This window comes from Pisolithus orientalis (genome assembly GCF_024613125.1).
Source record: "Pisolithus orientalis strain OTSU chromosome Unknown F5J12scaffold_93, whole genome shotgun sequence".
NCBI lineage: Eukaryota > Fungi > Basidiomycota > Agaricomycetes > Boletales > Pisolithaceae > Pisolithus > Pisolithus orientalis.
The window spans coordinates 70,470-84,659 of record NW_026260874.1 but is presented as its reverse complement, the minus strand read 5'-3'; the positions used below and the strand labels follow the sequence as shown (position 1 = coordinate 84,659).

Genomic DNA, 14,190 nt, shown 5'->3' with positions numbered 1-14,190 from the left:
TGTCTGGTGCTTTCGAGATTACCCCCGAGTTCATTTATGACGTATCTTTGCAACGGTGAGTAGTTGACAACCCTGCCTCCAACCGCAGAAAACGGACGGTATTATCCACCAGGGCAGCCACAGCAGCCGGGTATACGCTGCTGGTGTATGACTACTTCCTGACCCTTAGTGACGAGGTAAGCCTAGCGTTAGACCGGACGAGTACTGTGCTACAGTCTCCTATTGGCGTAGGTTGAATGCATATGGCATGCACCCTGGACACCAGTCAAGTTCGTTTATTTGGCGAACCGCTATATTGTACTCTTGGGACAAACCGTTATTTGCATCCAGGCAACTGGCATCAGTGGCAGCTGTCGCTGGCGTACGTCCCAATTCCGACGCAATGCGTCTGGCTTCTCTGAGTTTTCTTCGCAGGGCTGCGATAGTTACGCAATATTCCTTACGATATATAATATGCTCGCTCTCGAGACTGTACACGGTATGTCCGCTGCAATTGCCAGGAAAGGTTTCTGTTGATGGCCTGCAGTCCTAGTTGTTTTACGTGCGAGGGCTATCTGGGAAGGGGATCGGCGTGTCTTGCAGTCCGTCGTAATGGCATATATTGTGGCTCTCGCATCCATCGTCGCAGCGGTTGTCCAAAAGGAACATTTCGATTTCTCAAACTGTAAGTAATCGGCCGTTGTTTGTAGATCGGCAACCGAGGCACGCTGTTGCACAGTTGACCCCTCTGTCACGACTGTGTGTTACCGACCCGTACCAGGTAAACATCATATAGGACGTCTGTGATTGTGCTTACTCTTGTCTGTTATTGCAGACCGTGCTGTGAGCTGTACCATGTCTGCTGCACCTACCGTGAGACTGATGTGGTTCGCCAGTGGCTTTTCTATTTTGCCAACTTGGTAGTGGACTCGGTAATGTTCTGCATGACCATGTCGGGTCTGTGGTCGTACTACAAAGCATTAAACGATAGTTCTGCCGAGTTAATCCAAGTACTTGTGAGAGGCGGTAAGTTTTCAACCTATTCAAACAATGTTCCTTGCTGTGAACTAAAACATCCTGTAGCGACTGCATTCTATGTTGTGAGCCAAACTGGAACTTGAAACACGGATTTTTCTCATTGGATAGCAGGTTAACGTTCTCTATGACGTCCTGGGTATAGTCAGTTGGTAAGTCTGCGTGCTATATATAAGGGATACTCACCTTAGTAAATCTGGATATGAAGGACGAAATACCAGAATGTATGTGGCCATCTGGATCGAAAGGGTCTTTTAGGATCTCACCACATATTTTCAGAGCCCTGTAGCATTTGCCTTCTCAGCGTATGGCGTGCATTGTTATACACTTGCTTTGCTTTTAGTGTTGAATCCATATTGACAGAATTTTGATGCCGCTTCTAGCGATCTGCGGCCAAAGAGTGGTGCATGATTTACGTCGGACGCCACCAATGTCGTGCTCTACTCGAGATCTGAGCCAGGTGATCAACCAGCAACTCGGGGCGTTCCCATCCCGGTATAAGGTTTCTGTTGGGGGAGTATCCATGATTCTGGAAGGCAGTTCAGAGGTGGAAAGAAAAAGAGGTTCGCGTGTCGATGAAATTGGCATCGCAATAGAAGATAGTGGTGAACCCCGGCCAGACGATGGTGCATGGTTCTCGTGAAGGCACTTTGCCTTGAATTTCGCTGGATAGGAACCGGTAAGTCCTTTGTGACGACTGTGCAACACCCTAGTTAGCCAGCTCATGCAACAGATTTGGGCGTATTAGCGTCGGTTCAAACGGCTGCTCAACAGCTTATCGATATATCGGTGTTTCCCGTGATAAAACTCTAGGTGATTTCGTTATGGCGCAAGTGTACCTCCGTCATTCTTGGGATGAGCCAACGTTACATGCAGATCGTCATGCGCTTCGCATCGAACGTCACTCACCCTCATGTATGCGGGAAGGAATCTGTTGAAATTCGATGTTACTATGGGCACTGTCATGGAGTAACTGTCTATGTATTCTTTAGTTATTGTAGTTGTGAATGCAATCTAAAAAGTTCGATTGAACAACAGGTATTCGGGCTGGCGGTGACCGACACCCCTATTCGTCGGTGACGTCACAAGAATGCGGACGTTCACACGAGGACGCACTCGCAAATTTGGGGTCGTTCTTGATATATAACTGGTTCTCATTCGATGCTCAATCGTGTGTCTGTTCACACGGCAATTACTGCGCAAAAACGGCCATAACGGCCGCCCGCTAGTCCCTCGTACTCCCCTCCTACGACTGACCAGTAACCCACCCATAGCATCCTGTGTGGCGACGGATGAGGCACGGAATCTACATGTTTATCAATTTAGAAAATGGAATGGTAATGGACATGTCCGGTATCAACCCTGTAGGTGAGTTGGGTACCATAGACTGTATGCTGTCTGCTCGTCGACTGACTAACGATTCAGCGAATTGGCCTACTGGATCGCGTACCCAAGAAGTCAGCTCTTTGCACCACTACATGTTATCGAGTTTTGTTTGACCCACCATTGTGGCACCGTACAGTGGGAGATTGAACCATTGGGGCATGGTTATACCATTCGCAACGTCGGGACTGGCACCTATTTGTCTGTCGTGGCAATCGAAAACGCCGCACCTATCTTTGCTACTCATTTCCCCGTTGCGTGGTATTTCAGGCGGGTATACGTTCAGGAAGAAGTCGACCCTTGCTACGAGTGAGTGCAGATGTTTCCTCACGGTCCTCGTGTTCTCCAGTTTAGTGGCACGTGTTCCTCCGACACGCACGCGCAGAATATGTTGGCCGCATACGCCGTTCAAGTTTGAGCTTGCACTTGCGGATACAGCAGCCGAAGAGAGACGAAGAAGGGTGAGGTAGCGCATTCTTTCTTCACTTCTGAGAGACAAACGTTTGAGATGAGGCGTGTGCCATCAGGCCATGGACTACGAAGCACTGAGGTTGTACAAGCAACGTTGCAGAAGATGGAGAGTCGTACTTCGTGCCACGTTCAGGGAAGAATCTATGACCCGAAGATGTAGGGAAACGAGGATTAGACTCGGAGATCGGGAACCGGCGAGGGCATGTCGACCGGCCTGTCCACCTGTCACACGCCCTGCTGCTCCAAGAAGAAAAGAGGCAGAAGGAGTACCAGTCTACGTGGTAGCGCCCTCATCGACCACAGAGCCGGGTGAACCCGCTGTTCCGCGCGATACTGCGCTAGCGGGGATCCCCACCACCACGACCGGTCATCCCTCAGTGACTGAGCTCGAGTATGGATCCATGGAACGCGGGACTACTGTGCCCACAGAACCCCAAGGTGCTTCACCAAGTGTAACTGCCTACACTCCCACTGTTGGGCCATCAGGAATTGAGACGGACGGCCGGTCATTGCGACGTCGGCCCACGCTTGGACGTCGTTTGCGCAAATTCCTGCGGGTGTAAAAGCAGATGCGGGTGGTGTATAGTCTGGGTAAAAAGGTTGCCAGGATCGGTTGATATTGCTTGTCGTATGTTGCGTCTCACAGTACTCACGAGAGTTTGCACTCGGCCTTTTTCGCGTATCTGTTCGAATCCAAGTGGCTATCCACCTACCTTGATTACTCCTGTTATAATTAGGAAGCGGTGATGACCACAAGCGTTTTTACATCAATGGACGGCGTTCGAACACTTGTGTTAAATGGGTTACTACAAACACACGAGGGATGCTAGAAACACATTGGACATTGAATATTTGTTGATGAGGGAAGCGGAGTATTATAATCATGATATTCCTCTCCCAAAGACGCTGTATGCGGCTAGCCCACATGAGAACGAGTAACAGGCATCTAAAACACGCTACCCTCTGGCGGTTGGGGAAGCTTTCGATTGTTGAACGAAGCCATTTCTCTGCAGGTGTGCCCATCAAAGGCCAAGATCATAACGAGGGTATGTGTTGTACGCACCGTCGAATGCTGACCAGAACGGTCTCGATGCTGTTGTCTCGGTTCCATTTGGCGAGGACGGTTAATTTCGACTGTTCTACTTTGCCGTCTGCTTGACTGACGAACGGAAGGTTCACTCGTGAGATGAACTGCACAGTGGGAGGCTCGTCTGGATAAGATATGCCACAGTGGATCTTGAGACTGTAGATGCGGTTCTCGTGCACTGTCTATCGTAGGATCAACATGCGATCGTGTCGTGGGGGTCCAATAAGATGGAAGAGGACAACCGCTCACATGTCCAGGACCGATGATAGTGCCGTTCCAGTTGCTCATCATGATGTCGTCTCCATCTTCTAAGCCGTAAGAACATGATCCATCGCCGATACCCTTTTCGCCCTTCTCAAGCTCCTCAAGGAGTCTGAAATTGCGTGGAACTAGACGTTGACGCTGTCAGCAAGGCCGCAGCGAAGAAAGGAGCGAATCGTACTCTTGGCCATGGTATGAATGGAAGGGAAAGAAAGGGCAAAATGAAATGAAAGGGTACCCCAAGTGCTTGCAACGACAGCCGCTGTGGCAAACCCAATTGGGTGCTCAGGCTGACATGCCCAGATATATCGACGACACCGCCTCCGCAGTCCATCTTGTCGTCGATCACATCGTCGGCATCGACACTAGCACGACGACGCCTAGTGACACCCCTGCATAATGTTCAGAGGTGGCCAGCAAAATCCACTTGACGATCTCGTCAGTAAGTATCTACTCTTGATCCAACTGCGTCGGTTGGTATCTCAAACTGTGGCTTGCACAGCTAAAGCTACGGACGAAAACCTCACGGGAGAGGACTGGGAAACCATTCTCAACTTGTGCGACAAAGTGCAAGATGATGGCGAACAAGGGTACACTGAGTTCTCGTCCTGTTCGGTCCCTCGTCCTGATAGTCCACTCCCACAGTGCACAAAATGCAATCGCAGCCTTGCTGAAACGTCTCGCACACCGCTCTCCCAACGTGCAACTTTATGCACTTTCGCTTGCCGAGGCGCTTTCCAAGAACTGTGGCGTAGTCCTGCACCGCGAGCTCGCCTCGCGTGTATTCACACAGGGACTCGAACGACTCGTTACTGACCGGGTGAGTAGTGCGGTTGTCTGGGCGCACTGCGACGATCTGACACCGATGTTTCATACCCAAGACCACACATGACAAAGTGCGCCAGCGTGCACTTGGCCTTATCGCTATGTGGACTGCAGAGTTCGAGAATGATCCGTCATTGGGTATTATGGAGGAGTGCTATGCCAGTTTAGAAGCTAAGAGTGCGTTTATTGTTTGTCGTCATGCATGTGTTCTACCCTAATCGCGCTCCTTTCCGTTGTCCAGATTACAAATTTGAAACACCGAATGAACCCCCTCCCCCCGCTGTTGACGATGAGGTTCGTCGGCGAGAGGAAGAAGAACTCCAACGTGCTCTGGAAATGTCATTGAATGATCGGGGTGGTCGCAGTGGTTACACTGGTTCTGGTGTCGTATCTAGTGTAGCCGGGCCAAGCACTAGTACAGGCCGGACGTACCCGTCAGGTTATGTCCCAGCAAAGTCACCTCCCGCAGCAGCATCGTCCAATTCTTCTCTCCCTGCACAGACTTCACCTGCACCATCTGCAGCTCCTGCTGCATCAACACCGGTTGTGACGCGCGTCCGCGCACTACATACTTTTGAGGCAACGGAACCTGGGGAGCTTGCTTTCGAACGGGGCGACGTCATCCGTGTGGTTGACCGCGCTTACAGGGACTGGTGGCGTGGGCAGCTGCGCGGACGAACCGGTATCTTCCCAGTGAATTATGTGGTATGTAGATTTCCCTTTGCGCCCCCTACCTGCTGCTGCATGATTGCTGACATTCAATTACCGTATTATAGGAACCTCTCCCCGAGCCTACTGCGGCCGAACTAGCTCGAGAAGCCGAACAAGAAGCCGCGATATTTGCACAAGCTGCAAATGTCGATCGGCTACTCATGTTGTTGCGCGATCTCGATTCTTCAGGTGAGCGACTGGCAGACAACGAGGAGATACAGGTACTATTTACTATTTCTTCCATCCTTTCGTGTGCTGACCAGTTTTATCATGTGATTTGACTGTAACGGTGCATGTCGGCATGGTAATTGCGTTACAACGGTTGATGTGAATGGAATGCTTCTTGATAGGAATTGTATCGGTCATGTATGTCGTTGCGACCCAAGATTGTGAAGTTGATCGACAAGTACAGCCAAAAGCGGGGTAAGTACTTTTGTTTCTTTATACTAGACGTGATTTCAGTGGACATAGTGCTAACAACGATGTTGGACGTTCCACAGCTGATCTAGTTGCAATGAACGAAGCCTTCGTCAAGGCCAGGACCGTGTTTGATCGGATGATGGAGGAAAGTTTGGCTCGACATGCAGCAGGCGAGTACCCCGACGTCCCACTAACCAAGCTCACCAATCTTTCATTGTAGCATACGAAAGTCCTGGGTATGGTTATCCTGCCCCCGTGCGGCACGAGTACGGGCCGCAGCCATACGGACACGGGTACGGACCTAGCCATCCTGAGGTGCCATTTTCTACTCCGCATGAGCTATCGGCCTTCGCCCAACCCTATAGTGGCTACCCCGCTCCTGCGCAGTCGCCATACCCACAACAGCAGATGCCCTACACCCCGGTGCAGACTCCATATAACCAAGGTCAAGTGCCGACTCAGCAGCTCCCCGTCCAAGAACCTTTACAATCGCATGAGACACTGCCACAAGCGCAGGCTCAGCCTCAGCCAACGCAAGCGCAGTCCCAATCAGGGGCGGAGTTTCAGACGCAGACTGGAAGTTCTCCGCAATCTCAGGATGGCCCTCCATATGTCTACAATCCGAATGCCACATACGCCGATCCCAATGTCCAGGCGTGGGCACAGTACTATGCACAGGGTGGTAAAGACCCCGCTGGTGCTGTATACTTCGTCTCTGTGCCCGGGGTGACGGACACCACGGAAGGACCGGCGCCAGCAACAGAGCAAGTACAAGCCGTGCAAGGACGGGAACAATGGGGTGCTCCAGAGCAATATGGACCAACGGCTGGGGTCTCAATGGCGTTGGGGTCTCAACAGCCTACTGGTCCCACAGGCGGTCCGTTGTCGCCGCAGAGCGCCCGCCACGGCTGGCAACCACCACAGCAGTCACCCTATGGCTACGTTCCTCCACAGACGCAACCGCAGTCTCCGCAACAGTATGCACCATCTGCAGGTATAAGCGGTTATGGTTCCTCGCCCAGTAGTGCAAGTGGGCATGCGCCACCTATGAATGGTACAGGTGGCCATCAGTCGCCTCTGCCGGGTGGCGGCTATGGGGGTGGATATGACTATGGAGTAGGAGCGCTTCAGCATCAGTTTGCTGATATGGGTGTTAGTAGGGCAGCACATCAGACACATGCGGCGTCTACTGAAGGATGAGCTAGGTCAACGTATGTTGTGTAGTAGGTGACCTGAATAAAAGGTGTACAGACTCTAGTTTACTTCACTGTTACTTCACTAAATGTATCTCTCTTTGGCCTACTCAGGAGAAACAGGATGCTACTATTTTTTCCAGGCAGGCAATTTATTCAACACATACCTTATCAGCGACTCACTTGGCGGCCGACAAACCCATTGCCGGGAATAATAGAAAGAGCCTTTGTGTGTGACTTGCCATGCAATCAGGGAACTGGATAACCAGCTAAATTAAGGGTTTAAATGATGGTCGATGAGGCGCTGGCAGCTGATACGAGATACGACCGATCGATGTGACCACTTCACTCGGTGTTAAGAGTATTGCTACAACATTTGTTCTGCATTTGGCAGTAAGCCAAATGAATCTGCTTTTCAAAAACCATCATAATCGACATTAGAATCTTCACTGTAGTTGACTTCGCTTTCACTAGATTCTTCATCATCTGCTGATTTGCACCAAGCAATATCATGCTCCAAATGCATATTGATAACGCAGGATAGAGCATCCAGGAGATCCTGCATCGTGAAGTTTGGGAGATAAGAACATCAGAGTGGTGACTAAAGGAATGAATTTGCGTACCATGTATGGAGGTGCTTGAACCAAAAAAAAGTCACCCTCGTTCGCTCTGTGAGCGGGAACTGATCCACCTCGAAGGTACATTTACAGGGTGAGAACGAAAAGTTACACGTTCAAGGTCACCCCAGAGGCCACTCTTCACCTGTGGATCATGGAAAGCCCAGTTAAAGATACCTCGATTTCAAATTGTTGTACGTTGGGGAACACTCCGCACACCGTGACGACGGCGTCCTCAGTCGAAGAGTGGAGACAATGAATCTTGTTGAATGCCGGAAAGGAATCTCACCGAAGGCTAGGGTCGATTCGCGAAAATTGGAACTGAAACTGAAATCGAAATCAAAGTAAGAACTAGGATTGCATTCAACAGCATGTTTGGATTGCTGACGTCGAATGTGAGCGATCTCAGCAATGCTAAGTGAATGGACTGTGGTTCGAGTTGCCAGTGATCCATTTCCCCTGGAGTGTGAGTGCCGTGGCGAAAATATTTGAGGACTAATTGTTCAAGGACAGGGTTGTTGCCTGGCATAGGAAATTCAATGTGAACGCATCAGTCACTTTTGGATATTTACGCATTTGAGACAGGGAAAAGCTAGTCCGCTGAGATAAGCCGGCTCTGCCTTACATCTAAATCATGCAGATGTGGAGGTACGATTTTATTTTTGTCTATAGTGCAGTTGCCTGTTTTGAGTAGTCGACTTGGAATGCGTGGGTGGGCGCTCATTGAAGTGAGGTTGCTTCCCTTGCGCTACCACTGAGCCTGAGCTTTACTGCTAAATTCTTGCGGAAACCTGGTTGCAGCCTCCCTTTCTGTACCATTTCTACGTTATTTCTTCGCAGGCGAAGATCTCACTCAGCGGTTTCGTGCTTGGAATTTGCTACGGGTCCCGGTGAGTGTTTACGTGTGCACCGCCTGGCGAACTCATTATGTAGAAATAGCCGTGCATCTCCTCCAGCGGTTGCAACCAAGCAATGTCAGAATATGACAGGGAGGTCACTCGGTTGCGGGCAGCATTGAATCTTCGTCGCCCGGGAGATCATCATCGGTTTACGGTTATGCGAAACCTTTCTGGTGTCTTGGGGGACAGATATGCTCAATACGGTGCAGCGGCAGACTTAGAGGAGTCAATTGTCCTCGGCCGTGTGGCGCTGGAATTGCAACCGTTGGGACATCCAGAGCGGTCCAACTCACTGGATAATCTCGCAGTTCGCCTCCATAACCGGTTCCAGAGAGAAGGTATCGTTGGTGATTTAGAAGAAGCCATTTCATCTGGACGAGCTGCCTTGGAACTTCGACCGCCAGGGAATAGTGACCGATCCTTTTCTCTTCACAACCTTGCTACGTTTCTTTCGACACGGTATTCGAGAGGGGGTGGAATGGATTATTTGGAGGAGGCAATCACGCTCGGATACTCGGGACTAGAGCTGCACCCACCTGGGCATCCTTTCCGGGCCTTCTCTCTTCTAAGTCAGTCGACTTACCTTCATACACGGTTTAGGGTAGAGGGCAGGATGTCAGACTTAGAGGAAGCGGTTGCACTCGGTCGAGCTGCTTTAGATCTTTGCCCACCTGGCCATTTCTGCCACCCTTCCGCTCTCTGCAATTTCGCATCGATCCTTGATGGTCGGTTTACGAGTTTGGGCGAAATATCAGACTTAGATGCGGCCATTACCCTCTCGCGCACTGGATCGGAAATGACTCCGCCACAGCATCGGTTGCATGCGTTTAACCTTCATATCCTTGCGGGCTGTCTTTGTAGCAGGTTTAAGAAGCTGGGTGAAATAACTGATCTGCATAATGCTAGCGGCCGAGCCCGAGCAGCGTTGGCCTCGACCTTGGAGCAAAGCCCTGACCGGCCGCGTGTTCTCTGTATGCTTTCGCACTGTCTCAGCCAATCGTACAGGGTCCAGGGAGAAGTGGCTGATGCGGAAGGAGAGGAAGCTGTCGCTCTTGGGGAAGCTGCTCTGCAACTCACTCTGCCGGACTGTCCGGAGAGACCACTAGCTCTTTGCACCCTTGCAAAAGCGGTTTGGTATAGATCCGAACAGCGAAGTTCAATGGTTGATTTGGAAAGGGCCATAAAGCTTGTACAAGATGCACTGGAGCTCAGTTCACCGAAGTGTCCTCTGCACCCAGTATACCTTGGTCTGCTCGCAAATTGCTTCTATGACAAATTCCGACAAGAAGGCATTCTAGCCAAATTAGATGAGGCCACGACGCTTTCAAGAACTGCGCTGGAGCTCACCTTGCCAGGTCATCTCTATCGGCCATTCTGTCTCGACACTCTTGTGAGCTGTCATTGGCAGAGTTTCCAACGACGGTCAGTTCTCTCCGACTTGAAGGAGGCAGTTATGCTGCGACAAGCAGTAGTGGAACTCCGCCCAGTGGGACACCCTGACTCTGTTGCACCGCGGAACAGCCTCGCATCGAGCATCCAAGATTGGTTTCAGAAACATGACACAAGCACTGAATTGGATAATGTGATCACACGTGGACGCCTCATCCTGGATCTGTGCCCGCGGGGATATCCGGATCGTACTGTAGCTGTTGAGAGTCTGTCGACTTGTCTTAGGAAGAGGTTCCGCAAGCAAGGCACAATCGGTGATCTTGACGAGGGCATTGCGCTGTGTAAGGAGGCTGCAGAACTGTGCCCATCAGATTGCCCCGCACGTTCCTCCTTACTCCATGAATTGGCGCTCTGCCTCAGTGAAGGGTCCGAAAGACCAAATGCTGCGTTGGAGGAAGCAATCGCTGTTGAGAAGGCTGCACTTGTACTTCGTCCACCCGGGCACCCCAGACGTGCTGAGTCGCTCCAGACTCTGGCACTTTTTCTGAGGAACTGGTGCAGGGATACAAATGGTGATTTAGAAGAGGCAACACTGCATGGCCGAGCGGCATTGGGACTCTGTTCACCGGACCATCCTACTCGGCCTTCCTGCCTTCATACCCTTGCGCTTTGCCTTCGCGACAGGTACCAGAAGCAGAATATGAGTGCCGATATCGATGAGGCCGTCACATTGCTTCGAGCGGCTTTGGAGTTACGTCCCCAAGGACATCCGGATCAACCTTCTACGTTGCATGAACTTGCGGTGTGTCTTAACTGCAGGTTCGAAAAGCAGGGTACTGTGGCCGACTTAGACGACGTCATTGCACTTGAACAATCAGCACTGGATCTTTGCCTTCCAGGATCTCCTGACTATGTGATTTCTCTCTCTTGCCTGGCACGCTTCATCCAAGCAAAGACGAGGAAGCAACGGGTGGGGACGCGTCCGTATTTAGGTCCTCAGGGTGGGCGAACGATCATGGAAGTCGCATTTGAATGTCTCGAAATGATTCCGAAGCGACTCCTGAATGTACGTACCGGCATGCTCTACGACCGGGATGCACAACTATCAAGTTTCGAGAGCAGCTGTCAATATGAAGAACTATTGTCGTCTGCCGCAAGATATGGTTCTTATCAGCAAATTAGCCGCGTTCGTTCAGCGATCCATGCCCACTTCCAGTATGTTATGCTTTCACACATACGGGGTAAAAGCGAGTCGTCGTTGCGTGACATCGAAGGTCACTCTGTTTACAACCTAGCTGGGGGAGATGGTCTGTCAAAGCTCCAAGCATTTTGCACTGTCGTTTCGCAGCGAGGCTACTTGTGGGCGTGGAGCGACACATGTTGTATTGACAGGGACAACGTCATGGAACTACAGGAGACGATCGAGTTGATGTTTTCATGGTACCGGCGGTCCGCTTTGACGTTGGTCTATCTATCAGACGTTGCGGAACCTGGTTCGCTCTGTCGCAGTACTTGGCCAAGGAGAAGTTGGACACTCTTAGAGTTACTGGCGCCCCGCACCGTACTGTTCTACATGAAAGATTGGTCGCCTTACGTGGGCCGCAAGTCGTCTAACCATAAAACGGATTCGACTTTCCTCTATGAACTGGAGAAGGCGACAGGGATAGCATCGCGCTACCTCACTGATTTTCATCCAGGCATCGACGAGGCCCGATTACGGCTGCAGTGGGTGTCGGCGCGTTGCACAACCCTACCTGAGGACACGGCGTACGCGCTGTTTGGAATTTTTGGGCTCCATTTGCCTATACATTATGGAGAATCTGCCGAGATAGCCCTTGGACGTCTCCTGGCAGAAATAATCTCGCAGTCCCGGGACATCTCCATCTTGGATTGGGTTGGAAAGCCTTCATCGTTCCATAGCTGTTTCCCAGCGAGCATCACCTCATATGCGGCGTCCTTCCTGCCACAGCCATTTCTGGAAAAGCCTACATCACGGCTGTTGTTGAAGGTGTGGAAACGCGTGACCAAAAGAGCTGCATGCAAGAAGTATCGTTCTCTGTCCAACTTGACCTTGCCACAATTCTACAATCAGACACTCAAATTACCGTGTGTTGTTCATCGCATAAAACTGGTGAAATTGATGCAAGTGGATTCTCGCACTGCACATTATTCCTACCAGATTCAATTGGCTGGGTTGAAGCCTCTGGAACTTACATTATCGGAAATGCTCAAGGATGGATCTGAGCAGTCGAGGGTAAAGCTCCCATATATTTTAGTTCGTCCTTGGCATTCAAGCTCGTTGGAGGAAAATGATGCAGGCTATGAGCAGTGGCTGGAACAGCTATTCATTGCACTGCTGTTGATGGAACTACCACATAATCAATACAAGAGGATTGCATCTTTTTGCCGCATTGTTGCTTACCCGGTGGATATCTTGGCAGGCGAGGTCACTACTTTGACTGTAGTGTAAGTAGCAGCAGTGGTGAGATAATTGTGCCATTGAGCTGCAGACAAACAGGCCTAACAAGTCTAGCAGTTTTTCCCAGCTTACATGACTATCAGATATTCTTCTAAATTCTGTACTTATGATAGGCTGAATACACTCAGAATTAGGCATCTGCTTGAGCCATTAATTCTCCATAGAAGTTGATTCAGTCCTCTCCATGCAACTCTATTCATCTGTGCCCTCAAAAATTAGCTGGGTGTTATCAGCCACATAATAGGGCCCCTCATGCAGCAGTCCAAACAATTTTTTCAGCTCTTGAGCACTCATGTAAAACTTCTGTAAAATCAAGAATTCTTGGCAAAAGTGTGGATGTCTAGGTGGTGTGTAGCAATAGTCTCTTTGCAAGTACTGTGTTACATTTTGGGCAGATGACCAACTTCTTTGAATGCAGATGTTTTCGATAGGTCAATTCCCATGTCCACCATTTCCCTTTGGAACAATAGCCCCTTCTTTTGAACCCCTAGACTCTCCACAATTGCCCATGCTGATTCTGGGGTGTTGTCAAACCTTCCACAGCAAGCTCCAGCCTCAAGAAGTGACTTCCAGAATCCTTCTTTTAGTTCATTTTCTGCCCAGAGGGCACTTGAGAAATAGGCTTTATCCCACATAGTTGTCACCAGCTGCACTTGATCAATTGCCTCCCTCCCACACATATTGGCTAACACTCTGAGGTTGCCTTCTTCAGTGGCAGTCCTCCTGGCCATTATATAATGGGTGTAGATCACACCTGTAAGCCTCACAGACTTCTGATATCTGTTCAGGCACAAGTTCAGCCTCAGGTTGCTATAGATGAGCTGACTCACATGAAACCTAACTGAATTAATATGTCTTTATACCTGAGGGGTTCAAACCCTGGTGTGTCCATAAAGACAAAGCACTTTCCCTTTCGGATGCGAGCAAAGGCACTGACAGTTCCCTCGCAGGCAACTGCATCTACACTTGATTGTGGTGGTATTCCAATAAGTTTGTTGATGATCTGAACTTGATTCATGAGTGATTGTCTAATGTCAGCACTTTGTTATCAACTCACATTGCTCTTTCCTGAACCTGAGGCACCCAGGACACTGATGAAAAGTAATATTAGTATAGTGGATGTATAAAAGACCAGAAGATGGTACATACACAATTACTGCATCATTGGCCATGAGATCATTGACTGATATCTGTGACAGTCTGCTCTATGTAAGCATTAGTAGATATGTAGCATTTCACAATTAATCAGAACACACCTGTCTGGACAATGGGCCCCTGATGTTAAGGTTAATCTTATCTCGGTAAGGCAGAAAGATTTGTTGAAGCTCGACTGCTGGTGACTTCTGGTTCCAGCTTACTGCTGGGCAGCAGTAAAAGAATCTGGAATAGTTGGGACCAAACTGCTCCATGGTAATGGTTATAGGGCCTGAGGCTTTCCCAA

General features: G+C 50.0%; 2 protein-coding genes across 2 annotated transcripts; one reads left to right on the top strand and one right to left on the bottom strand.

The window, feature by feature from the left end:
- The first annotated feature begins 8,609 nt into the window (after positions 1-8,609).
- On the top strand, positions 8,610-12,803 carry F5J12DRAFT_775093 (uncharacterized protein). The gene is made up of 2 exons (XM_051742303.1): positions 8,610-8,872; positions 8,922-12,803. Exon 2 carries the CDS (start codon positions 8,955-8,957, stop codon positions 12,738-12,740), a length of 3,786 nt encoding a protein of 1,261 aa, XP_051594503.1. The 5' UTR covers positions 8,610-8,872; positions 8,922-8,954; the 3' UTR covers positions 12,741-12,803.
- Positions 12,804-13,009: 206 nt separating this feature from the next.
- On the bottom strand, positions 13,010-13,890 carry F5J12DRAFT_577134 (uncharacterized protein; the record flags this gene model as incomplete). The annotated part of the gene is made up of 3 exons (XM_051740139.1): positions 13,010-13,529; positions 13,580-13,752; positions 13,807-13,890. Coding segments are annotated over 3 exons (657 nt in total), but the record flags the coding sequence as incomplete, so codon positions are not given.
- Between the last annotated feature and the right edge of the window lie 300 nt (positions 13,891-14,190).

Coding starts and splice junctions, on each gene's coding strand:
- F5J12DRAFT_775093 (XM_051742303.1), top strand. CDS start 8,955: ATGTCAGAATATGACAGGGAGGTCACTCGGTTGCGGGCAGCATTGAAT.